Source organism: Xiphias gladius, chromosome 7 (genome assembly GCF_016859285.1).
Source record: "Xiphias gladius isolate SHS-SW01 ecotype Sanya breed wild chromosome 7, ASM1685928v1, whole genome shotgun sequence".
Classification (NCBI taxonomy): Eukaryota; Metazoa; Chordata; class Actinopteri; order Istiophoriformes; family Xiphiidae; genus Xiphias; species Xiphias gladius.
In genome coordinates, this window is record NC_053406.1 from 3,169,063 (window position 1) to 3,197,036 (window position 27,974).

Genomic DNA, 27,974 nt, shown 5'->3' on the forward strand with positions numbered 1-27,974 from the left:
TACGTGGACAGGAGGAGATGCAGAGACAGGAAGTGGGAGACATATATTCCTCTGAATGCTAATTTATCAACAGACAGACATGAGAGTGGTCCGACGGAGTTCTTCAGGGCTGCCTCCTCATTTTCCCTCAGACCTTGTTTTCCAGAGTCTGAAGCACTGCCCTGTGCCCTGGCTGCTTTCATTTAAATTTAAAGTAACAGACTGAGATTGCGCAAGCATTTAGCAAGCAAAAAGCATATGCAATCACCGATTTCATTGTCTGACTGTTTGCAGTAGTGCAGCTAAAAAGGCTTCCAAAAAAAAAAAAAAAAAAAAAAGGCTACCCTTTAGCTTTTATCAAATTACATTATAGCAGACTATACATCACTATTAAATTGACTATTTTTATTCACAGCAGGTCTAATCTTTTCTCTTGTTCAGAGAGAAGCAAATACTAGTGGTCTGTTTATGTTATAATACAAATCAATCCCAGACGGAGCTGAAAAGCTAGGTTTAACTGCAGTGAGTTGTGTTGTGTTTTGTAAAAAGTAGATCATTCAAACACAATTGTAGCTACAATTTGAAGCTGCAGGGTCACTGTTAACACTTGACACTTGAAAGTGTTTATTCAAGTACACAGTTTTAAACAGAAAACATATACTAGTTGACTCAAACTGCATTATGTCATGTTTCCAAAAGTACCATTTATCCTGCCAGAACTCCAGGGGCTATGGATCATAAAGCCAATTTGAGGAGGTATCCACAAGTTGCTGTGCACAAAATGAAAAAAGGATGTAATGCAAACATCAATAATAAACAAGAAGATATTCCTCAGGCACTGTTGGAGAGGAGATGTAACAAAAGGCCTTATTTTAGTCAAGCATTTTGGTTAGAAAAAATGACTGGTTTCGACCTCACTGACTCTTCGTCAGGGCAGAGACTGTAAAAAAACAGATTGTTTTCACCTGGTTCACACCAGAAATAGCAACATTACGAAATAACATACATCAACATTAAAATCATAAAATTAAGAGATACTGATAACATTGAAAATCATATCACTCAAAATAATATAGCCACATCAGTAAAGGTGATAATGGTCATTGATTATGAAGGCTTACAATCTATTTACTCATTTAAACATGGATATACTAGGGCATCAAATTTAAAAATCCAGTACATTTCCCTTAACAGTAAGTAATGAGCTTACTTACTTGCCCTTCCTAAAAGACAAACAGTCACCACTGCAAATAGGATCTAACCAGTGCCGCCTTCACATTAAAAGGGAACAGTCATCTAAATAACTGCAGGGTAGAACGAAACTAGAATTACTGTCTCGTGGTTGTATGTCTCCGCCAGTCAGTCAAGTTGCAGTTTACATATCCATGTCTGTCCAGACTTATATATGTAGTGAAGACTTTTAAGGAATCTAATAAAAAGGTAATAAGTGTATTTTATCATAATTATCGTAGGAATTCTTGAGTTATGGCCAAAAATATGTTTTGTGAGGTCACGGTTACCTTGACCTTTGACATCCAAATTCTAATCCCTTCATCCCTGAGATTAAGTGAACATTTGTGCCAAGTTTGAAGAAATTCCCTCAAGGGGTTCCTGAGATATCGGGTCCACGAGAATGGGACAGATGGATGGATGGTCTCAGCTGCTGCCAGCAAGGACGCATAAAAAAAACTTTTTACTTATTTTAACTTGGTGTAGAGCCCCTGATCAAGGTGTCAAGGCACCTTGATCACAGTTATTGAATGTGATCCTCACTTCTTTGTGGCGTGGATTCCACAAGCTGTTGGAAACTTTCCTTTGAGATTCTGCTCTATGTTGACATGATTATATCACATAATTTCTGCAGATTTGTCAACTGCACATTCATGGTGCCAATCTCCTGTTACACCACATCCCAAGGTTTGGATTCAGATCTGGTGAGTGGGGAGGCCACTGAAGTCCAATGAACTCATTGTCATCTTCAGGAAACCAGTTTGAGACAACTTATGCTTTGTGACATGGTGCATTATCCTGCCGGAAGTAGCCGTTAGAAGATTATAAATTTTGGCTATAATGGGATGCACATGGTCAGCAACAGTAGTCAGATAGGCTGTGGCATTCAAAGCGTGATTGATTGGTATTAAGGGGCCCAATGTGAGCCAAGAAAACATTCCTCACACCATTACACCACCACCACCACCAGTCTGCAGGTTGGGTCAATGGATTCATGCTGTTGACGCCAAATTCTGACCCCAGCATCTGCGTGCCTCAGGAAAAATCCAGCTTCCACACAGAGCCCGACATGTTCTTCTGCTGTTGTACCACATCCGCCTCATGGTTTCACGGGTCGTGCATTCTGAGATGGTTATCCAAGTTACCGTAACCTTTCAGTCAGCTCAAAGCCATCTGGCCATTCTCCTCTGATTTCTCTCATCAACAAGGCGTTTCCGTCCACAGGAGGGCTTCTCACAGTTTTGTTTTTTTTTTGGTGGTTTTTTTTGCACCATTCTGAGTGAACTATAGAGACTGTTGTGTGTGAAAATCTCAGGAGATCAGCAGTTTCAGAACTCAAACCAGCCCATCCTGCACCAACAATCATGTCACAGTCCAAGTCACTGAGATAATATTTTTTTTAAATGAACCGCACCTTGTTTGAAATTTGACTTTCCTTTATTTAGTTTTTAAAAAGCTAATGTATCACTGCAAAAATGGCAAAATATTTGAGACTTTTTGGATGATCAATGTGCCTGATGAATTACTGTAAATGTGAAACTCCCTGTAGTGCCATGTTGTTACCATTTCATTGCCTTCTGTTAACCTTATGTAGTTACTGTGCAACAATAATTTCTCACAGAATTACCTCTTAAAGATTATGTGAACAGTGGTTTTCTTACCAAAAGTACGTCTTCACATGCTCCTGGATCAACACCCATGTCTCACCAAAATCATCTGATTTCCACAGCTACAGAAGAAGGAGGTGAGAGAGGGAGTAAGGAGAGGGAGGAGGAGGGGGATAGATGGTGAGGAAGAAGAGGAGGGGGGTGGTGCAATGTAAAAATGTAGGTCAAGCTCATTCCTTTGCTTTGGCTCTTACACGTGTGACGTCAACACTGGAGAGCCACTTAGCGCTATTGTGCTTGAACTCAAGACAATGAAACTAAAAAAGCTTACATGCAAAAAAAGTAAGTGATAGTTTCCTTTCTTGGTTAACATATACTGCACTTGAAGTATTTAATCAGACAAGTTCTGAAAAATTTTATAGCAGCTCAAGAGAAGCAGAACACATCTTAAACTGATGGAAACACAAATATGAATACGAATTAACTTATTCCAAAATGTATAATTTTATGAATGTTTACAGTTGTAGTAGAAGTATTTGTATGCGAAAAAGTTGGCTACAGCATGGAAGTCTGATGAAATCAGTTGGACTACACGCCTAGCTATCTACAAAAAGTCACAGCACAGCTCTCAAGCATTTCAAATTGTGAAATGAATAGATTCAGGTTTATAGTGTTTATGCCCATGTCACTCGCGTGGTATTACACATTACACATGGTTTTACACGTTAAATCAAGGATTAGACTACACCCCATGAAGATAAAGTTGCAGCTGCAGGTAGAACCAGTCTGTACCTGTTTGTTTGGGTGAGAGCTGTCATAACCCAGTACTAGGTTGGATCTTCTGCTGTGGAGCAGCAGGTCTGATGGTTTGAAGGGCAGCGAGAAGCCCTGGATGCTCTTACAGAAGTCAAAGGTGTTCCACAGGTAGTTGTTGGTGGAGTCTACAAAAAGGTACTGAAGAAGAAGAAAAAACATACTTAAGCACAAAAACAAGATATAAGACATCTTCTTGAGGCATTTTAAAGCAATATCTGAAACTCTGAAATAAATCCTTCCTTCATGAGGATTATAATGTTCAGTTTTAATTTCATCTGTTTGAAGGAGATGTTGATTTATATTAAAGAAGTACTGCACACTTAAACATGTTTTTTGAGCAGTAATCTAAATGACATGTAATGTGATGAAACACATCAGTGCTGGTGTTGATATTGAAATGCTGCTGACATACAGTCATCCTTTTGGGACTTCTTTACGTCATGAAATTTATATTAAAAAAAAAAAAAGAATGTTAACGCCCTCTAATCTGAGATGGGTGGCCCACGTCCCACAACACCCATCCTCGAGTGGGAATCTGTGAGGCCACGCTCTCATTTTCAAATATTTACTGATCGAGACTCATCATTCACAGGAGTTTACACTACTTTTTGCTAACCCTCTACTTAGTATTTTTCAGTTTTTGCGCAGTGGTTTGGACTTGTGCTTTGTTGGCTGCAGAAGCACCACCAGACTGCATTCTTTCCCTTCAGACCCTCATATGGCTCGGCAATGGTGTGCTATTCTTACTACATGCGCGACTCCAAGAGCGCTGGCTTCATGCATTGCTGGGGCTGCAGCAGTGATATGGCTAACGTAACGTTAGTTTAAGCCATTTTCTCATTCATTTTTGGCTGTTAAAGGAAACGGAAAATATGTAACGGCTGAATAATAACGTTAGGTTACGTTACGCTACCGTAACAGCGGCGGTGCATAAATTGCTTGTTCAGCCTGTTACAAAATGGTGTTGTCTTGCTGTTGCTGCGTCTTAAACAAAGCGCTCCAGAAATATTTAGCTTCAAATGACCGTGCATAGCAGTTGTACTGCTGTGATATGCCGTTTCCAATTTGCAGAGCTTGGGTCTCTGTCTCAAATAGTCCCACACTTCAGATGATCCTGTGCAAGGTTTTGTTTGTCCTAATCTTTCTTGGGTCCTCAACAGACAGACAGACAGGCAGAATTTCCTCCATTTATAGTTAAGATTTCACTCTATTCCCAGTAACCTCTGAATTCTGTGTAAGCAGGGTACAGTATAGCTTCAGAATCACGACAGACTAACAGGAGAAATAAAGACGACTAATATCCACTAGGGGGGTTTGACTGATATTAAAGTAAACTCTGCACCTAATAATCTTTAAAAGGGTGCTCCAGCAATTTAGCCTTATGGTTCCCTGAATTTGGGGGACTCACAACACACAGATTTTGAAGGAATTGTCAAAATCAAAGCAGCAGAGGCTGAGATATCCTGACTTTTAGTCCCTGGTAAGAGTTAACCTGCAAAAACATAATAACATTTCCCATAATGCAACTCAAGCATTATTAGAAAGATATTTATGCTTGCTATGATCCTTTCCCGCATGACCTACGATATTAAATGCTGGGGGCTGGCTGGGGAAACAGTCATTAAACCACTCAAGTCCTTTTGCAAACAGACGTTAAAAATTATAAATAAAAAGCCAATTCACTATCATCACTGTAGGATACTAGAGAAACCTCAACTTCTGAGCTTTTTAGAATATATTTGAATTTTTGTTTTGTTTATAAAATTTCAAAGGGCTTGGCCCCTCCTCCATTACGTGACTTTGTTCACTTTTGTTCACAGAACTCTAGAAAACCCTCAGGAATAACTTTTGTAAGAGATTGTGCAGTACCCTTTTGGCAAACTGCATTTGGGCAGCATTCTCTGGGAAAGCCACAATTCAGCGGAACGCCCTATCGGACGACATGAACAGTTGCAGTTCTATCAGTAGGAAAGTCTTGTCTTGGACAGAGATGTTACCAAGAGCCAAGTAGGAACTGAGAGATCTCAAGGGAGTCATACATTTATTACTATAGGACACCTTTGATTTTCAACCTCCATCCCACCTATTGTACGCAGTGTTAGATGTGTTGATTGTACATGCAGTTCACCTGATAAATTCCAGTCTAGTCTATAGGGACTCCTCTTTGTTCCAACTCATTTTCAGAACTGTACCTGGTACCTTTGCCTAAGAACAGTAAACTTCCTTTGCATCCAGAAGCATGTGATCATATTGCACACCTTTATATGCAAGTTGTCACTTGTCCCAGACTGTGACTTACCCTCCGATTGTCTGCAGGGCTGTGGTAGAACTGGGAGATGACCTGCTTGCTTCCTTCCTTGAACCTGGCCCCTGAAAGCTGGAACTTGTCTGAGACAAGCATGAAAGTGGTCCCGTAATCATAGGACACATAGACCTGGAGACAAAGAAGAGAGGAATTAATCAACGCCTAAACCCATATTTAATAATGGGCTAAATTGGTCATTTTTTTCTATAGAACATGTGGGAAGTTTACTCAGAAGTTGACTTTTCTCTAACTGACTGGTATACACTCCTGGATGACCTCAGTCACAGACAACTTCATTATTTTATCTAATTCTATTGATTTAAAAGTTTGTGTTTGTGCTTGGTACAATCATATCTTGTTTAATAGACCCCAAATACAGGTCGGTACTTTAATTTACAAAGAATTATCACAAATTAAATTGCAATATTGGTCATAAAAATTGCAATTGGATATGTTCCTTGAATTGTACGGCCTTGATAAAGAGATTATTGCATTACTTCTGCTGGAAAAGCAAATGCACTGAGACACAAGACACTACTGCTCCATTCCAAAAAAAAATTATTCCATTAATCTGTAATTAACAAAAAAGGCTGAAGTACCCCCTCAATCCGATCCCTGAGGAGACAACATTTAACATTTAAAAATGTCTACTCTTCCAAAACAGTTGGCTCTACAGTTGAGGGTGTGTGTGTGAGATAAGGTATAATTGAAAAATGTCAATTTTTTTGTTTGTTTGGTCTAGTTAGAACTCTGAGAGGGTGTAAAAAAATTTTTAAAAAGTAGAGGTGTCACACATTAACCAGCCATGGGTTGGCTGTTTTTTTTAGGCAGACATTGGCCTAACATTTAAAATCAGATATGGTTATCCACGTTTGATTACCTGTTTTATTGATCCATGTAATCAAACATTTTTGTATGTTTTTGGAAGTCTACTGCAGGAAAACATTAAATAAATTATAAATATTTTTAATCAGATAAAACAGACGGCTTCCATCCAGGGAAACAATATATTACTATTGAACCTAAAAAACCCCCATAAGGAAACCATCAAAGAGAGTTTCCACCTCTTAAGTTCCCAAGTGTCAGGCAAGCTCTAAAAGTTGGTGAAGGATGTAGCAGCCCAGATGGGGAAGTGGAAATAGAGAGAAAGAGACATGCTATGCTCAATGACTATGCTTAATATGTTGCTCAACAATCACAACTTCACCAGAAACGTGAAAAAACAGGTTAAACAAGTGTGACCACATACACCTTATGCTGAACTGCGGATTTTTTGAGGCAGTTGAGTGATTAAGATTCAATAGAAAAGAGAGATTAGGATTGCGGAGATACCATGAAAACTATGTGAGGTTGTAGCTATATCAGAGCCATGTGCATGCCAGTTTTAACTTTCCTATATCTCTTCTGCATGGATGTGTTCAGGTGTATTTACAGAGCTGGTCCTGGGCCCGGTGGCTCCAGCGCTGTCTCGGGCCAAGGCTACAATGACATTGCTCTTCTCTCCAGCCCAGTGGACCACCATCTGGTTATGAGAGTCATTCAGGTTGGCCTGCAGGACAGAACAGGTTGAACAAAAAATGCATGTCAGGGAGAAGGCAGGCAGACACAGGAAACACTGCACAGAATTGTTGGTCTACGGCAGTCAGCCCAAATCCATTGGTTCCTGCTGAAAATACAAATCTATAAAAACGTATAAAAAAATACACTAATTCATTTTTAAAAAGGCCAAGTAATTTTTTTTAGTAGTTTTTTCGCAAATGTTACTCAAAACAGGAGGAAAACACTGCATTTGTTGGGAACTATTTTCTGCTGTGGATGAATACACATTTGGTGTTCTAGTGATTTACTTGTGGCCATAGGACAGTGTATGTGGGATTGAGTCAAAATACAGTGTGTGTGTGTGTGTGTGTGTGTGTGTGTGTGTGTGTGTGTGTGTGTGTGTGTGTGTGGGTGTACACATGGTAATGGAGTAAAATGTCACCCAGTGCAATAGTGTGGCTAATTGATGTTTTAATAGTTTTTGGCCAACAATGGGGCTCTATGGCAGAGAAAAATGAGCTACACAGACAATACCTGCTAGAAGGAACAATTCATTGTTTTCATGTTTTCTTTTTATGAGACTGGCTGACAATAAAAAAAAATATAAGGACCATTGGCCAGACTATTCCTTTAACCATATAAACACTTGGCTGATCAACTTCTAACAGTGTGTGCATATGCATATGGACGCATTTCATGTACATTAATCCATGTATTGGGTGGGTAATGCAATAACTTGCTCTATCCCATCTCCCTTTCAAGTGCACCTCCCATCGGGCACATAGATCAATGAAAAGAAATGGGCTATTTCATCTTTTTCATTGTCATTGCCTTGCCATCTAATCTCCACGGTCCTTTCCTTCCCTTATCTTTTATTGATGATTCTGCAAGGGGCAGGCCTCTGAGGCAGGCTTCAAAGCCTTTTTCTGCCCATTCCTTGTGGCTCACACTGTGGAGTAAACAACAAGTATCTTTGCTGCCTCTGTCAGCTGTGATCAGACACAACCCTCGACCCAGTTCTGCTTTGTAACTTCTACTATCACAAAAATGATGTGGATGACAGTGCCAAAATGTTGACATTGCGACAACATAAGGAAATTGAGTTGAATAAAGTATTCATCCTGAAACATTTCAGCAGTTAAGAATAGCTGCTGGCAGTGTAGCACTGGTTGCTAGGCCTTTTATGTTGTTAACATTTGGGTTTGGATTCACCACTCTGCACAGACATTCATCTGTAATCTTAAAAGGAGAAATGCAAAGACGAAAAGGCAGACACACTAATATCTACACCCATGGAGGCCTCAAAAATCTATAAATCAATACAGCCACAATGCATACTGTGTTTTCGTTAGGGGGCTGAGGGATTCTGGGAAATGTGGGAAATCATTAAGGGTTAGACTACAGGGAATATTGCAGAACTTTATCACAAAATAGCTCCAGGAAAGCACCAAATATCAAAGACTGATGATATATAAGGGTGGATTTTTCCTTTAGCATGATGTTGAAGTCATTGCCAGAAAACAACAAAGCCAACAACATTGCAGGACTATGTCGCCCGCAGGAAAACAAATTTAACCTTTTCCCAATGTAACTTCTGAGAAAGGAATGACCATGAGCTGCTGTCATGAAGCTAGTTTCACTGATACACAACTTGCTTTTCCACTTCTTGCTTTAGTAATCAGCGCTCTGCTCCGCCCCCCCCCCCCATTTTCTCCGTCTGCCTCCCTCAGGGCCGCCAGGGCTGTCTGTCAGGCCAAGGTGTTGCAGCAGTAAATCTCGGCATTTCAGGCTTCACTGGCCGTGATGCGAACGGGCCAAAGGGGTGCCAGCAGCTCTGCAGAGTAACACAGCTGAATCTACACAATAACGATGTCTGTGGTGATAAAAACTATTTGCTAGGTTGCAGCAAAATGCAGCATTAGAGTTAACACTGCAAGGGTCCATCCATGGCTGATCACTGCTCCATTCACAAGTAGTGGCTCAAAATGGAGGTAGCACCACTAAACAAGGGCTGTCTAGACATAATGAAGAGCATTTGTATAACATAAAACCTCGCAGTTAGTTTCCTATGCAAATCAGCATCTTTGTTATAAACTCCATAACTGCTACTCTAAGCTGCAGAGAACTGGCTTTGTGGTTTGGCTCAATACTGTAGGGTCACAAGTTTTACGCACTAGGTCTATTTTTGCCGGACCGGCTCACGTTTTTCAAGCATGAAATTCATTTTTAATGCCAAATGAGAATAATGAGAGGAAAAAAACTGGCTGGATGTTGGAGGTAAGAGTTGCTCAGTGACGTGCCCCCGCCAGAGAAAAATGGAGAACGACACAGAATTGCAATGTACCTATGCTAGAGGGCTCTTTTGAGGTGGAGGTCTTTTCTGTTCCAAAAATTCCCTGAAGCAGATATTAGTGTGGTTGAGGACCAAGGTGGTCTCGAGCTGTATCAATTTGAGCAGTTTCTCCAGCCCAAGCAATGCATGAAGCCAGAGCTCTTGGAGTCGAGCATGTAGTTAGAATAGCACAGTGAAAAATGCCAATTGCAAAAATACGTAGCAGTGTGTTGCTATTGAGGGACCTGCTGCCATCTGCAACCATTGCCATATGAGGGTCTGAAGGGAAAGAATGCAGTCCGGTGATGTTTCTACAGCCGTCAGAAGCAAAAGTCTGAACCAGCACGACAAAATAGAAAAATACTGAGGAGAGGGTTAGCAGAAAATAGAGTAAACTCCAGCGAATGATGAGTCTCGATCTGTAAATATTTGAGAATGAGAGCGGTTTCACAGATTCCCACTCAAGGATGGGTGCTGGGGGAGGTGGGCCACCAACCTCTGATTAGAGAGCGTTGACATTCTTTTTTTTAATATAAATTTCATGAGATCAGAGCTGCGAGTGAGCCAGAGTACAGCCAAAACGCGACGCAGCCAGATCTTGTGGATATAAGGGGTTAGACAGCAACCCAAAGATCTCGACTCTACATTTTAGTGGTCGATTTAAAATTGAAACACAAAATGCATCATTACTAACAGCACCCACATTTACAGTTACAGTGTTTACAAGTTTTATGGTGATCTGTCCATGGAAAAGGAGGTCCAACACTTTTACCACACATTTACCGGCTGACTTCTTATTAGGGAAGTCACTTTTCAAATCTTCATGACTGCACATGAATGCACCATTCTGGCAGCCAATAGTTCAGTTCGAAACCATGTATGTATCAGCCACTGAGGACTACCAAGGACCAGCAAACAAACTTTACAGCGCAACCAAACAACGTAATAATAATTTAACAAATGTGACTAATAATTAGATTTCCTGTGCCTACTTCATAATGAAAGCCACCCAGTGTTTCTCCATTTAAAGAACTGATTTTGAAGCAGAAGCAGCAGTAAATGTTTAGTTGTGATACAAATATTGGAGAACTACTGGTATACAGGGACACAAAGCCTCTTTTAATTGTGAAGTACATATATTTGTTTTACTGTGAATCTCCCTAACTAACAATAAACACTAGCATATAGATAGGTAATTTACAGAATAATTTACTGGGGGAATTCAAAATGTATTCAGTCTCACCAAAACGCTATCTTGTACAAACCATTCATGCTCGACAGAGCAGACAGGCTTCAGTTAACCCAGCAAAATCAGCGCAAAGGGTAAGGATTTCTCTCTTTTCAATGTCCTGTAGATCAGTGATCCGTGATGTAATTTTATCAATAAAACCTACGGTCACACTAAATTCTTTCTCTCTTTGCTGTGCCACCCGTGGCTGTAAGGAGATACCACTTTTCTGCAAAGGAGAAAGACAAAAAGGACCAAATTTTCTTATGTTACCAGTGGCCCACTGTAAAATAATCCAGCCTTGTCCATCTGCTAATTAGCTGATGAAACCACGCACATATATTTTCGAACACTGGTGACTATGAAATCGCTCCATTGCTTCACACATGTTGGACCCTGCCAGCAACACAAGGCCCGACCCAACTGACGGGCTAGGAATGATGGGTCTTCAAACCTTTCGACAGCTGGATCTGCTTGATGGTATCAGTGGCGGAAGGGATCGACAAATACACAATCATCAAGTAAGGCTGACATCTGGGTAAAGTGACTTACAAGAATGTGTGCTATTGGATGCTAAATGACTGCATATTAATGCTGGATGCATGGTAGAATTTTTATTTTTCAATTTCTTTTGTGTTTTAGTCAGGTCTTTGTTCAACTCTTTGTTCAACTCTCACTGTAAAGTTGGTTTCACCTGACGAGAGATTAGCTAGACAGATCTTGCATGCGTTCTCTCTCTTACATGTACATCAGGATGTCAGTGTTAGTAGTAAGTTAGTATAGACAGATTTTCTTAGAGACCAAGTGGGAAATTGTCTTGCTTAACTAACTGCAGAAGACGACCTGGGTGACTGAGAATCTTCACAGACAATTTTAACTACATTTATACGCTGATAATTTTACTCAATTTTCCATTTATTTTGATTATTTTAATTGTTAATTAAAATGCCAAAATTTGTGGTTAATCATGCATGAGACTGATTTTAATCACACTGATTTTTATGAGACTGATCTAAAAAACCCAATTGAACCCACATATATACGATAATTGTTTTACATGTTATAGATCTCTGACAGTCATAGAAAAAAAACACCAGGATCACATTCAGCACTATTGCCACAATAACCACAGTTTGAATAAGACTATGGTACTACTGCCAAAACCATATTCCAGAGATTAATTGGACAGTGCATACAGGTTACTTAAAAGAACAGTCCAATAATTTAGCACTGAACTACTGTAACGCTTTCAGACTCCGAATGGCAGTTTTTTTTTCCTCTTTTAAAGGATCCAAACTGACACAGCAGAACCAGAAATATTCTCTTTTTCATTCCCTGATTCTTCTGCCTTTTTCAAACCCTGAAGCCCACTACCACAACCTGCACCTCAACCGCTGACAGCCCTGTCAGATAATCAGATGTGTTAAGCTAGTGGCCAGGAGTAATGTAGCCTGGAGCCTGGAGCCTCCAGCCTCAAGCAGAGATGAGGAGCGGGCTACAGAGGTCTGATAAACTCACTTATTTGTAACGCCAGACCTCCACATTTTTTTCGTTTCCAAACTTCATATGCAGGCATATAAATGTTGGTGTGATGGACTGTCTGGCCTCCAAGAGTGCTGTATCTAACTGCTGAGGAAGAGGCGGCACTGTCCACCGAATCTCAAATTGGATCAGTCCATCATCACTAGTTGATACATGGTAGGGATCAGAAACACACTATTGGGCTGTGACAAAACACATTTGTGTCGAACGTTGACAGTTGCTGAGTGCAAAAATTACCTTAGCTTTTAAGGAAATGTCCTCAAAATTTGTGATACATCCCTCATTGATACAAATGGGGTCAACAGAAAACATTAGAAACACCTCGCAGTTTAATACAGTTCAATTCAACATCACCACAAACTACAGCATTTTCCAACATTTTTATTTGTCTCTTGTAACAGACAAACAGCTTTCTCTATCTGCACAGATGAAATGGCCATTTCTTAATGTTCTGTTTGTGCCCAGAAATAAACAGGTCAATACATTTGGGGTCAATATTTTTGAGATGTAGCAACTGTTTAGGTTTTGGGTCAGCTGGTACATCTTTTTTAGCTCGATGAAGATCTAACTGGGATTAAAATTTTTATCAAAATTAATTTGTGGTTTTCATTTAGTGTGCAGGTGCAACTTTGTTCTTTGTTACAAAAGCCAGTGGCACCAGAAATTGGATGCATTCCTTATTTGTGCTTGGAACCATATAAAAAGCCCCTGGTCTTGTCTGGCTGAAGGGGTTTCAGCTGGCTGTCTGACAATAGTTGAAAAGCATATTCACCAGTTATGCCAGCCTCACTAGTGTAAATTGATTATTTAGGATTGGACCAGTGCCATTTAAAGCCGACGAAACAGTTTTTTGCAGTGTTTAGTAATCACAAAGCATATTAATTGCCATGAGAAAGTATACGAAAAAAGCATGGTACAGGCCTAATTGTTATACAGCATTTTTCTTGTAGCATTAGTCATCTACAACAGACAAGTGCAAGTCAGACATATCTCGTCAGAGAATTAGCAATGCATGTGTCAGAGAATTAGCAATGCATGTGAAACTTGGACACCAATAACACAGTCAAATAAACTCTAGACAATGCTGTTAACCCAATCTTTTAGAATTAAATTGAAAACTCCTTCTCTGAGTAAGTGTAGGCTCATGTACAGTCTGTGTTATTTCCCATCATCTCTCTGGAAGAGTAGCTCAGGTTGTTGAAGGAGTGGTTTGAAATTTCAGTTTATTTCAAGTCTTTGCAGTTCTGACTCTTATTCAGCCTTAAAATCTTCGTTTTACCCAACCAGCAGAATAAAATCATTCAACCTGTTCTAAGGCAGGTGGCCTTGTTTCAGAATTGTCTGGAAACAAGAATCTTATAACAAGACAAAAAAAGAATGTATGCAAGGATAAATTAGCATCAAGAAATAGACACCTGATTTGACTTGAAAGGATTTCTTTTGCAGCTCAGGCTTTGCTGCAGATAAGGAAACATCTTTATCGCTATCTGCTGCATTTTTCTCCTTCCTTCCTACCCTTCTGGCACTTGATAATCTACTGGTAGCATGGAGGAGTTGAGCTCAGTGACTGGTACTAACCAAGGGGTGTGTAGGATTTAATAGAGAGACAGCACAAAAAGGACATACATTGCATACCGCACTTCCAGCACCGAGCTAAACCTCCCTTTGGCCACCAAGACAACCGCTTCCTTCCTCTATATTTGCAAATCCGTCAGGGCCTTTGATTAGCAAGACTCCGATACAAACCACGCATTCCAGGGCAATCTTACCAGGACTGTGTTATATAATACATAACCCTGAAACCATTTGGAGACAAGAAGGTGTGATCAAAGGGGCACAACCATGGAGTAGTGGGATAAAATGTATGCCCAAGGGAGCCCGGGATCACAGACTGAGAGGACACAGACATGGGAAAAAGTGTTCGCAAGCCACGGCTGACCACAGCCTGACCCCAAAGGCCATCCTTCTCCAGCCCAACTCTTAAAAGGCTCAACAGGACTGACTACTATGAATTCCGAAATTGAATACACCTGGTAATACTGTCAGGACAACCAATCCAGTAGTCATGAGCCGTGCGTGTGTATGTGTGATGCGCGAACACACAAGCACAAACTTGTCTCTGGACCAAAAAGACTTTCATCCAACTGGACAAATCCTTTATTCTCTGGACTGGTAACTTTGGTTCCCCTTTTACGAATGTAATCATATGTTCCTTTACTAGTGCTAACCCTGCGCCGCTCTTACGGGATGCTCTCAGGTCATGGTCAGTTATACTAAACATTTTCATATCATTGTGCAGTACACTTTCATGTCATTCAATCGATCCCTCTCAGTATCAACTTGGTTTTTGCTTATCATACTCATTGTTGCTGCACCTGGTTTAATCTTTGTTTAGTTAGTTTATTGTTGTTGTCGTCATTGAGAGACTCTATAACACCATCTCGGTGGATGAATGATTGAATTGGGTATGGTCGTAATTGTGATTAATATTCCACAAATTCATAAATTGAGGCAATTTCCTACAGTGGAACAGAGTTACAATCACTGGAGCATTTAGCCTACACTCCCCTCTCCATCCTCCCCTCTCCCCAGCTCTCCATTATTCAACAGAGAGATGGCGGGGGGGGATCACGGCCAGGACAGCATTGGCGACATAGCCAGTCTCAAACAATTACATCATCTCTGCAGGACTGGCAGGCAGTGAAGGCTGGCTACACTCTCACCAGGCGCTGAGCACAGTTTGCATGTGTGAGTTAGCATGTACTGTGAGCAGCCATTGTATTTCTGGCTGCAGGGAGGATGCATGATTGAGACACTGTCCTACACACTATGTGACAGCAGCTTTGGGTTCTTTTCAGATTAGCCTTTATTGATAGAAAGCAAGGTGCTGACAAATTGAGACAAAATAAGACTAAAAAGGGTATGAGGCTCTAATGCAAGGTTTGTTATTGCGTGGAATGGAGGCGCACAATAGAAAATGACAAATATTATATACAAGTTCTTCTTTAAGGCTGAATGAGAAGTAGAGAGAAGTTGTTCTACACCAAGAAAGCTCTGCTTGAGACATCTTGACAAGAGCTGCACAAATTCATCAGAGGCAAAAGCTAATGAAGATGTTATCTTTCCACACTGGAGCTAATTGCTGTTACCACACACACGCACACACACACACGTGCGCGCACACACACACTTGGCTGTCGTACCTCTAGCCCATTTTCAGAGATTAAAGAGTGAGAAAGCAGCTTCTGTGAGATTGATGCTGCTGTAGACAATACTCCATCTCTGGGTGATTTGTTTACATTCAGCTGTAATCCGTATTCACTCAAATGCACACACATAAATCACTCACACAGAGTGGTAGTTTGTGATGATTTGTGTTTCGGTTTTGTAATTTGTCTCCAAGGTTTGACACTGAACTTAACAACGATCATCTCTATCTGCCACGGTGACACCTTTTAATTTTCGGTCCATAAAGCGGCTATAATCATTATTTTTCTACCAACCGTGATCTTAACATATTACTACTTTTTTGTCTAGGAGGTTGCTAGTAATCTCATACCCACAAAGAATTATCACCTGACACTGCAGTTCCCCTCAGTTCTACGGAACCGTTTATCATCTTTCAGCTCACTGGTCTGGTCTCAACCTGCAACACGACTGTTTTGGTTTAGTCTCACGGCTCCCATCAGCGTTGTTTCCAGCCACAGCAGGCAGCTGGTTCAGAGAAAAAGCTCTAAAGCCAACAATACATTACGTGCCTAGGTCCAAACAGCAGACAATATTGGCAACTAGTTGGTAAACAAAAGCTTGATTTATGGCTGTGCGTTAAATGGGTTACAGCCACACCATAGGATACACAGTAGCTATTGTACATCTCCTCAAAAAGTACCTGCACTTTGGGGCTGGCTTCAGAAAGTATTAAGACCCCTTTACTTCTGCACACTTTACTGTGTTGTAGATTTAATTTCAAATCAATACAATTTTACATTTTGCCGATCAATCTACATTCAATTACCCATAATGAAAAAGTGAAAATATGTTTTTAGAAAATTTTGCAAATTTTTTAAAAATCTAAAACTGAAATCTCTTATTTACAAAAGTATTCAGACCCTTTTCTCTGTCTAGAACTTGACTGGAGTCCATCGCCAACAATATTTGTTCATCCTAATAACTCAGTCATTCCACTAAACAAAAAGAATGTTAATACTGAAACCCTGTATTACATTTAGTTACAATATTTTAAATATTTACAGCAAACCTTTTAAAAAATATTATTCTTACACTATCTGTACATGGCATCTATAGAATGGTTAAGGTATGGATAGTGCTACAGACCAAACCCTAACCCATCACCCTGACCTCCACACCCTTACCTTTCTCCATGCTACAATAATAACCTTTCCAGCATTTGCAGCAAACCCTGGACGTAAATTGTGCTGTAGTCTGATCTGAGCAGAACTGCCTGGTAGACTGGACTGACCCAGTTCATTTATACTTTCCAAATAACTGAAACAAAAAAAAAAAAAAACACTAGTTCCTCAAAAGACTTTTCACAAGCAAAGACCAATCAGACACTAAGTAGCTGAAACATGTTAAAGTGTTCTATGTTATATTGAATCTAAGAATATACACCAATAAGTCACGACATTAAAACCAGTTCCTGGTTGTATGTTTTGGTTGAATGGTGTATATACATATATATATAGCTGTGTGATATGTTTGGTTTTTTTTTTTCAGCCTAATGATGGCCTCCTTCATTTGCATCAACACCTCTATGGACCACATATAAAACGCAAATTCAATGCTGGGAATAAACTCCACACCTTTTTTCTGCTTAATTTTTCATGATATAATGAGCAAACAGGCCACACCTGGTCATGTAACTGATTGTCAGTCAACTGTCCAATTATTTTTGAGCCTCTGAAAATGAGGGACTATGTATAAAAATGGCCGTAATTCCTAAACGGTTCATTTAAAATTTTTGTTAAGCCCTTGAATTAAAGCTCAAAGTCTACACTTCAATCACATCTTGATTGCTTTGTTTCAAATCCATTGTGGTCGTTTACAGAGGCAAAATTACGAAATTGTGTCACTGTCCAAATACAGTGGAAACTGTTTATAGTCATCACTGTTAGAGTAATCAACCACTTGTATGGATCAAAAAGCTTGGGAAAGACTCATTTCTATACAAATGTTTATATAATTTTCTTATAGTAATCAAGTAGTCCGCTTACAGTGTTCGTTTTCGGTCTTTTCATACATGACAACATATGCAAAAAGAGTTTAAAACTGTTGTAGCCTATTACTGCAAGCTGTCATATGCTTAGGTTCTCTTCTATCTTATTATTACGAGGTTTCCGGACTGCCACAGTATGTAACGACCGTCCCTGCCTGCTCTCCCAACATAAGTTCACTGTTTTGTGAGTGTGAGTGTGAGTGTGAGTGTGTGTGTGTGTGTGTGTGTGTGTGTGTGTGTGTACGTGCACTTGCTGTGCACACTCACGCACCATGTGACATTGTCCTCAACTCACAGCACCATGGCTTTGTGAGTTATTTTGCCTTCCCGTTCCCGCTCTGCTCACGTTTTAGAACTTTTATGACATGTAGTTTGCTACATGCTCTAGGCTTCATGACGTAATTTCAATTCCAAATAATACAGATCGATTATTTCGGGTTTATTAGTTAACTTTAGGCTATTTCACCCTGAGTAACTTGGTTGTGAGAGGCCAGTCTGCCCAGTCCCGGAACATGCACTCAGCACACTGTAATGCACACCCGAATGCCAGGTAAACAGAGGCACTGTAAAATGACTGACAGGACTGGCAAAAAAGTTTATATACATATAAACACACACACACACACACACACACACACACACACCAAACACACACACACACACACCAAACACACACACACACACACACACACACACACACACACACACACACACACACACACACACACACACACACACACACACACACACACACACACACACACAAGCGCGCGTATTCGGCCATTCGGCCACTGGTAACCGGTTTTAATGTTGTATGGTGTATGTAATAGTTTTGAGTGAAACAGACATTACTGTAATTTTTTGATGTTGCTAGTGAAATTGTGTTTTTGGAATGAAATGTAACTAGAAATGGTGGTAAAAATAAAAGTACATCTTAATTTAGCACAACGTGCAGTACAAACTTGTGCGTAGTCTGTGTGGCTTCTTACTGTTTATTTACACTCCACACTAGAGCAAGCACATGATTATTAAGAGGGGTAATTGTAACATCAGGAGACCAGAAATAGCACTGACTCCGTCTCTGAAAAACAACAGCTGGTGAAAGAACAGCAGATATGAGGATTTAAAGCTGTTTGACTTTTCATCAGGGTGCTCCTCTCCTGTTACGATCCAACAGTCCTGCAACTTCACGAGTATCGGACAATAACGTTACAGCAAACACAGTCATTTGATAGGAATACGCAAGGAAACATATCTGTGAAATAAACCACATTTGGAAGATCCATCTTGATACAAAGATAGTAGGTATTCCACATGCCCCGACTGTTTTCTTTTTCCCTTTACGGGGCTTTACTATGCCGAGGCCCACTGCGACACGCACAAACTGACAATCTCAAAGACAACTGGCAGATTCAAACATACAGATATTAACGTTACATATTTCTTAGATAGGATTCACTTAAAGAAACGTCATAAATGTCGGTTATTTTATCGTTGAAAATGTCATCACATTAAAGTTAATTAACACTGTTTGATAATACAACAGTATGGGTAGTTGTTAATATAATATATTGTCTGTTCAATAAATATCAATAATTATTGTAAAGATTATACTTTAATTATGTTAATTTGTCCTAAACCTTGAGACACCTCATATATAAGCTAGACAGACGCTTCCCCAGCATATTACTTTGCATAAATGTACTGTATGTACTTTGGCTTCAAGAGGAGCTTCTGGTGCCGGCAGATACATAGAAATCTCCCGGCAGGGCGCACTTTGTGAGTGCAGAAAAAACATTTTCACACACAAACACACGCACACAAAAAAAAATAAATTTCTATGCATGATACCTCCACTGCTACAACTCCATCCTAGGGGAAACACTGGGTAAGTTACATGCTCTTTGCTTCAATTATCTGGGAGATGTGTCTAGAACTTGATTGGAGTCCACTTGTGGCAAATTGATTTGATTGGACATAATTCAGAAAGGCACATACTGTACCTGTGTATATAAAGGTCACATAATTCACACTGCATGTCAGGACAAAAACCAAGTTATTGAATCTAAGGAACTCTCTGCAGACCTCCATAATAAAATTGTGGTGAGGCACAGATCATGGCAAGAGTATGAAACAATTTCTAAAGCTTTGAGTGTTCCAAGGAGCACAGTGGCCTCAATGATTGTGAAGGGGAAGAAGTTTGACACCACCAGGACTCTTCCTAGAGTTGGCTGTCCGACCAAACTGAGTAAACAGGCAAGAAGGTTCTTGGTCAGGGAGGTGACCAAGAACCCAACGGTCACTCTAACAGAGCTTCAGAAATCCTCTGCAGAGATGGGAGAACCTGCTGGAAGGACGACCAACTCAGCAGCGCTCCATCAATCAGGCCTTTATGGTAGAGCTGCCAGACAGGAGTCACTCTGAGTAATTTGCCAAACAGCATTTAAAGGAGACTGATAGTATGAGGAAGAGGATTCTCTGGTCTGATGAGAAATATATTGAACTTTTTGGGCAGAACTCCAAACACTGTCTCTGGTGAACACCAGGCACTGCTCGTCACCTGGCTAATACCAACCCTATGGTGAAACATGCTGATGGCATCATCATGCTATGGGGGTCTTTCTCAGCAGCAGGGAGAGACAGGGTCAGAATTGAGGGAGGGATGAATGCAGCGAAATACAGAGAGATCCTTGAAGAAAACCTGCTCCGGAGTGCACGCAACCTGAGACTGAAGCAATGGTTCACCTTTCAGCACGACAATGACCCAAAGCATAAAGCGCTGAAGTGGTTTCAGGACAAGTCTCTAACTGTCCTTGAGTGGCCCGACCAAAACCCAGACCTAATTCCCTAAAACATCTAAGGAGAGACCTTAAGATGGCAGTTCACAGATGCTTCTAACCCAATCTGACAGTGCTTGAGAGGATAAATGGGATAAACTGTCCAAACCATTATTATTTTAATATAGTCTCCTATAGGCATCTATAGTTTAATTTCTATAAATACTGAGATGATCCAAATTCTCACCTGAAATAAAAGATTAGAAGAAAAGTCAAGAAACAAATCTGTTAATCAGAACTTTTTTTTTTCTTCTTTCCTCTCCCATTAATGATCTCAGGACCCCTCAGATTTATCTGGTGTCCCTGTGTATAAAACTTTATTTGAAGTCGTTTGTATTAGCTCCACCTCTGCTTACACATGGATGCTTATAAGAACATATCAGTCAGAGGGACCAAACCAGTGCAAACTACATTTTGCTGCTAATACTTCTGTACTTTTGCTTAAGTAGGAATTTTGATACATTTACATACTTGTACTTGTAATACACTGCTGTATTGGTACTTTTACTTAGGTAAAGGATACTTCTTCCACCACTGGCGCCTGATTACTTTGCAAATGAGATATTTCAATTTTAGATTTTTAACAAATTTGCAAAAATTTCTAAAAAAATGTTTTCACTTTGTAATTATGGGATGTTTCATTTATACATTTAACACAATTTATTAATGAAATTCTTTTTTCCATAATTACTTTTATCTAGGGCTGTACTCTCCCGCTCGACTGGTCGATTGTTTAGTCAATATGCTCTCTTCTGACCAATTCTCATTGGTCGGACAATCACCGGTGTTACTTTCATAAGGAGAAAAGCCCTTGGTCAGTAACCTTCCAGGATTACATCCATTATTTTCGATGGTAGGAGGGACAGACTACCTGTGAGAACGTGGGGTGTCTTGAAAACACCCCCGTTTTCACAATTTTGAACTCGCCCAACCTAATTGATGTAGAACTTATATAATATATATTATATAATATAGTCGGCTCCAAACCAATTGACAGCATGTCAAAGAAGTTGTAGGTGCAACTGCATTTTGTTTAAACAGATGACCGAAAAGTGAAGTATAAACTTTGCAAAAAGCAATTTGCATTACACAACCCAACAACCAGCTCGGCATATCATCTAAAAATGGCAGGCTAACTTGTCTGCATAAGGATGTTCTGTCAACATTCGTCTTAAACACTTGAGGCTTTGAGTGTGAACATATCAGAATTGGCATTTTTCAATATGCTTGGTCTAATAATTGTTTTATAACTGCAGGCGCATCCAGCGACAGCTTTGACAGCTTCAGTGTCTGCCAGTAGCTTTAGTTACACCCAAGCTGGGTGTGAAGTCTCCCCTCTCACCAAAATGGAAAAATTATATTACGATGGGAATTGTTGAATTTTATTGCTCACAACATGAAGCCTGTTAGCACTGCGGAGGTCAAAGGCTTAAGAAATTTTGGAACCTGGATAACAGTGCCAGCACGCCAGACAATAATACACACACAAACCACAAAATATGACAGACTAAAAGATAAAGCTCTGGAGTTTATCCAACGCAGCTAGGCACTGAGCTAGACCACTGATATGTGGACATCTCTTCGTATGGAATCATACGTGACTGTGACTTTGCATTTTTTTAGACAAAGAGTTGAAACTATAGAGTCTTGTTCTTGAGACATAACAAATGGAAGAGGCGCACACAGGCAAAAACAGCTACGTGACTCAGTGAAGTTGCCGACGCATTTGGAATTCCAGGAGCAAAGAAGAGTTTCCATTGTAAGTGACAACGGATCTAATATGGCACTCTGTATGGAGACACTAAAGGAATCAGATGAACGGCCAAATGTGTGTCAGGTGTGCTGGGCACACCTTGCAGCTCTGTATTAATGATGTACTCAAACAAGAGCTACATCTAGTGGGACATTTCAAAAAGGGACACAAAGCAAAAACTGGGCTAAAAGAGAAGAAGGAGCAGCAAGATCTGCAACAAATTTGCTGAAACCCATGATAAATCTGACAGAGCTACTGTCCGAAGAGGACAACACTTCCCTGTCTGCAATGATACCTATGCCGGTAAACTTGAAAAGATGCCACCTGGCCATTACGGATGATGACAGCCCCGTTAGCAAAAAATATGAAGATTGGTCGAAGAAACTGACAGTAGGTGGGCCCTTAAAGACCGACTGATGATGACCAGCAGTGTATATATTACATGTGCAGTAGCAGACCCTCCTTTCAAGCAGCCCTCTTCTCTGTATGATGAAAAAACAACACCCGGCCTATACATTAGTTGCACAGCTGGCAGACCGACTGAGTGCGCACAGCGACCCAGAGGCACCGGTGAACCTCCAGCTGTGGAGGAGGAACATGTATCAGAAAAAACATAAAACTGACAAGGAGAAGGAGACTGCTAGGTTGCTGTACGGAGATGAGGAAAATTTTGTTTCCACAGAGTCAGGTGGGAGCACAGAAGAGATGAAAGACTATCGTCAGGACAGAACCTAAGTTGACGCAGGACCATTGGGGAGGTGGAAAAAAAAACGAAGACCGATACCTGAGACTGGTCCGAGCAGCAAAACATCTGCTTTGCCCCCCCCCATGAGCGCATTTTTTCCAAGGCAAAATTTATTGTCAACAAATCGAGAAGCTGTCTCCTTCCAAAGAACATATACTTGCTAGTGTTTCTAGCACACAACTCTAAAAACTGTGGATCTGCATAGTCTGTGGACACTGACTCTACAGTCTGTGTGTGACTAGCATATATGCAGAAGCCATCTATTAGACTATTAGGTTAAGTAGCCTGTCGGCATTTGTTGCTATGCCATATTTTTTGTTTTCTATCAGGTCTACCACACCACTGTGTTTGTTGCTAAAACTTACATTGGCTAGAGTTTTCTTTATAATTTATTTATTTTTTTTATCGGGGATATGTGACACATGCACCAAATTTCCACCTTAAGGATTGGGCACCTTATTTAGTGTTTTAATTCCTTGTTTTGCATATAATTTCACTTTGGAGACTAAAATGCCCTTTTTCAAATTATGCAAATTTATTACTTTTTGGAAACTGTTTTTTTGGATTTGGGCACTTTATTTCGTTTTGGTGCCTAATGTAGGATTGACATTACAAGCTTTCTTACCCTGTTTGAATTAGGCACTTTATTTTGCTCTTGAGATATTTTAAAATATTTAATAACCTGTTGTACTGTTATCGTGGAGTTCCATTAAATTATACTCAGCCAGTTTGAGCTGACTGATGAAAAATCCAAACAACTGAGCCTTTTCTGTTACAGGATTCTTATGGTTAAACTGTTCCCACCCTAAGCTGCTTTGTTTAATAAATGATATTTTTTAAAATGGATTTGCCTTTTTGTATTTAAGAGTAAAAGCTTTACATTAGCAAGCTATTTTGTGTTTATGAGATCCCACCCGTATAGCTCTGTGGTCGGAGAGCACACAGTACGGACTGGAACAATATTGCAGAGTCCTGTTTATTATTATTTCTATAATAAAATAAGACAAAAACAACTATTTTAAAATTATTTTGTATATTTGTCAATAGTTCTCATGCTGGGTTCACCAGTTGATATAGTTCTATTTTCTGAAATCATATGAATATGGGAGGGTGCACGCTGGTCGACTGAGTCTGTTATCATTTCAGTATAAAATACTTAGGTTAGGTTATTGTTTAATATGCTGAAAATACTTGCTTTTTGTGTTTATTTATAGTTCATTTTGGCTAATAAGGCTACCAGTTGGAGTGCAATACCTGGTAGCCTTGTTAGCACTGTGGCCTATCTAGTGATAACGTGCTGCAGTTTTTTTTTTCCCCCGGTGCCCAGTCCATTGGTTTTAAGAGTAGGTACGATTTCAGTTGACCAAGATTTTCTTCGGTTGACTACAGCCCTACTTTCATCCAATATTACGTGCCTTGTGCTTCCACAATTTTGGCGAAAAGTAATTGTCAACATTGTAATAATTACTTAACAGCCGTTTTTTACAAAAGAGATGTTATGTCACAGTCATTTATTAGGTGTAAACAACAGTGAGTGATGGTTGAATTCCATTTAGCTGCTCCAGTTTGAGGCTCCTGGTTTTGTTCATGCTGACTCACTGTCACACTGTCATGGCTTCCTGGGAAACTTAAACAGGACTGAGCCATCGTTATTGTTATACCTGTGCTTTTCCTACTTTGACAAGTCAAAATGTCTACCGTGAAAAAAAACTGTCTGTTTTAAAGGGGTAGTCCACCGATTTGACAGTTGCAGATCATTTTATTTCTCACAGGGAGAGCCAAAGACATTATTGAGTTGTATTGTGGGAATTGAAGGATCACTTGTCTTTGGAGCTTGACCCATACTAATAGACACTAAAAGTAAGAGTATCTTGACTTGTAAATATTATTTTGATTTCGGCCATCCTTTTTCACATCTGTCTCTTGTGGATCACCCAACTTAATAAAAGTGCAATTCTAACTTGCTGGTGTACCCATTTAGGTCATTTATCAAGCAAAAATGTCTAACATTTCCTGGTACAAGGTTCTCAAATGTGGGGATTCGCTATTTTGGTTGCTAATGGTTGGTGAAAAAAAACAAGCAATTTTGAAGACGTCACCTTTGGCCCAGGGTATTATTTCATCATTTCCTAGCATTTTACAGCCTAAACAATTGCTTAATTAAACAAATAATCCTCATATTTAATCTATCACTGAAAAATTAGATGGAAAAAATGAATGTTTTGTTACTGACAATTCTTTTATTCCTAACTTGCAAGTTCAAACAGATGCTCGTAACTTTCAGTCATTTTGTACCGAGGCATTTCGTCAAAAACCCATGCACCTCCGAAATGTCAACTTATTAGGAAAGAAGCGAAACAGCCAGTTGTTTAAGGCTTGTGTGGGATACTTCAGCGGCTTTCACCCACAGCTTACCAGAGCTACTTTGACTCCGGGGTCCACGCCTGGGAAACCGGTACCGTAACACAAACTTTTCAATTCCATTTCAGCACGACATCGTCTCGACACAGCGGATAGGGGGAAAACGGCAGCTTCACACCATTGGTCTCTCACCTAGCATTAGCACCGCTCTTCCCACCGTGTCCTCCTCTAGTGAGTACAACTAGCCCACTGCAAAAACCATATTGTTTAATTGCCTTGCTCACTGGCGGACACACACATCTGGAATCACAAAACCTAAAACGTTTACAGAACCTTGAGGGTTTTCTGGTAACTTCGGCGTACGTCTAATCTACCTACTTGCTCGTTAATTCTTACTTTTTACCTACCGCCACAGACAGGTTGCCACTTACCGACACTAAGGGAAAGCAAACGTTTGAGTTGGCACTCATTTGCATACATGTTTGGTGAACTGTAATGTCATTAGCTACACCGAAGAGACCAGGTGAACGGACTGACTCCTAAAACGTTTTCTGTTCTGCACACTGGGTTTGTCGCCTTGGCGTTAAACGAGCCACTTTGCGCCCTTTTTTTCTCCATACAACAGTGAACACAACCGGTGCTACTTCAGCATAAGGTGCAAGAAATGATGCGACTTAGAAAACAACCGGGGGGCTTGCGCAATTTTCTACAAGACCTCCCTGCCAGCTAGGGCCAGTCTGAGGTGATGCACAATGTCCCGACTGAAGTGAGCAGTATCACCGGGATGCACCGCATTACCTGCCCGTACACCTTCGGCATGGTCGATTCACCAGTGCTCCGGCGTCTTCGATGCTGCGGGTAGGTACCGGAGTCCGACCCGCCTTCAGAGCCACTACGGTCGGCCAGAGGCAGCGCTGGAGCCGCGGCGCCTCCTCCATCTCCGTCCGGGAAATCCTCACTTGCTTCTATTGTGCAGAATCCTCTGTTTTGAGGCAGCATGTAGCGCTGCTCCGGGTGAAGACGAAGAGTCGACGGATTGATTCCAGCAACCCCGAGGACTAATATATACAACGAACACCGAAGAGAGGACGGCATCCTGCCTGTTTGTGTTATCGCCATGTTTGTGTACGTTTGGTTTTGGATTAGGTAAGACTGAAGAGCTCCTTCTACAGGCAGTGATGTCCCCGGTGTTGCATTCACAAGCCATGCGAATGTCGGTAAGAACTAGCCTTCCCACTACGAAAAATGCATCAGTTGGCTTAGTTCTACACAAAAAGGCAGTTAGCGAGCCTCCGGTGCTTTGCACGCTATTTTGTTGAGAGACAAAATTACGGCCGAAACACACACAGTTGGCCATAAAAATAAAATCAATCAAATATATATATATATATATATATATATATTTGATTGATTTTGAAACGTATAAAGCTACATATCAACAAATATATCTTTGGACGTCATATATATCACCAGCCCTCACAACATGAATAGATCACTAGAAAAAATCGAGACACACGAATATTAGAAATAAACAATACATATACTGTTAATAAATCTTAACACTCATTATCTGCATTATTGTGTAAAAAACTGAAATTAACTAATTCAAGAGTGACATGTATTCAGTCTAATGTAGCTTAGCTAGAATTAGGGGCAAGCAGGGGCATTTCACTCAACAACAATAACGTTCAAATTTCAGGCTTCTCACCCGAAAATAGTGGTGTGTTAAGTCTTCATCCTGTATCTGTTTCTCATGGAAGAAAATGTGATGAAGAAATGTCTGTTTTTGGCTATTCCAGCAAATGAAATGCCTGACAAATCGTAGTAGTTCATCACACTGAAGCAAAAAATATTGCCATAAAGAGTTCTTCTTGATTTGCAACATTGCCTACAATGGCCTGATATACCCAGAGACGTTAAAGCGATTTTACCTCTGTATAAACACTATGGCAAAATCTCTGACATTTGACAAATATATGTCCATAAATGTTATTATATCGCCCCAACCCTAAGTCACAGTCGAGTTTCAAGTCGATCAGAATCTCAAATAAAGTGGCAGGTACCTGAGGGCATGTCATCAAGTCACAGGTTTTTGTAAACAAATTGCAAGTCAAGATGGATGCATGTCTTTCCAGTCTCACTGGTGAAATTGAAAATTAAAATGTGGTGTAATTTGAACATTTTCCTTTCAGAGCTGAATGAAATGTGTTTTTTTACACGTTGTTTCAACACTTATACCTAATTGTTAAATATATTCAAGATATTTGGCGATACAAAGTCTTCCTGATTCAGATTTATTTTGCAACCATTTTTATTTGATCAAAACTTGAGACTTTGAATGTTTTTACTATATGTTATAGTAAGCAGCACAGCTGTCAAGTCTAAATGAAGTCTGAGGTCCTCATCTTTGTGACTTAAAGGAATAGTTCAGAATTATGCAAAATATGTTTATCACTTTATTGTT

General features: G+C 40.1%; 1 protein-coding gene across 3 annotated transcripts in view; it reads right to left on the bottom strand.

Moving 5' to 3' along the window:
* Positions 1-26,733, bottom strand: part of sorl1 (sortilin-related receptor, L(DLR class) A repeats containing) — a 101,616-nt gene extending 74,883 nt beyond the window's left edge. The window contains exons 1-5 of one of the 3 annotated variants that reach the window (XM_040130649.1): positions 26,309-26,733; positions 7,370-7,486; positions 5,932-6,066; positions 3,609-3,770; positions 2,871-2,938 (exon numbers count right to left, since the gene is read on the bottom strand). In XM_040130649.1, coding sequence (XP_039986583.1) covers positions 2,871-2,938; positions 3,609-3,770; positions 5,932-6,066; positions 7,370-7,486; positions 26,309-26,629 — 803 coding nt within the window. In that variant the 5' untranslated portion in view covers positions 26,630-26,733. Of the gene's footprint in view, positions 1-2,870; positions 2,939-3,608; positions 3,771-5,931; positions 6,067-7,369; positions 7,487-25,564; positions 25,721-25,941; positions 26,012-26,308 lie in introns of those variants that run through there. The other 2 variants (XM_040130651.1, XM_040130650.1) reach the window with 2 other exon arrangements.
* Positions 26,734-27,974: the final 1,241 nt, after the last annotated feature.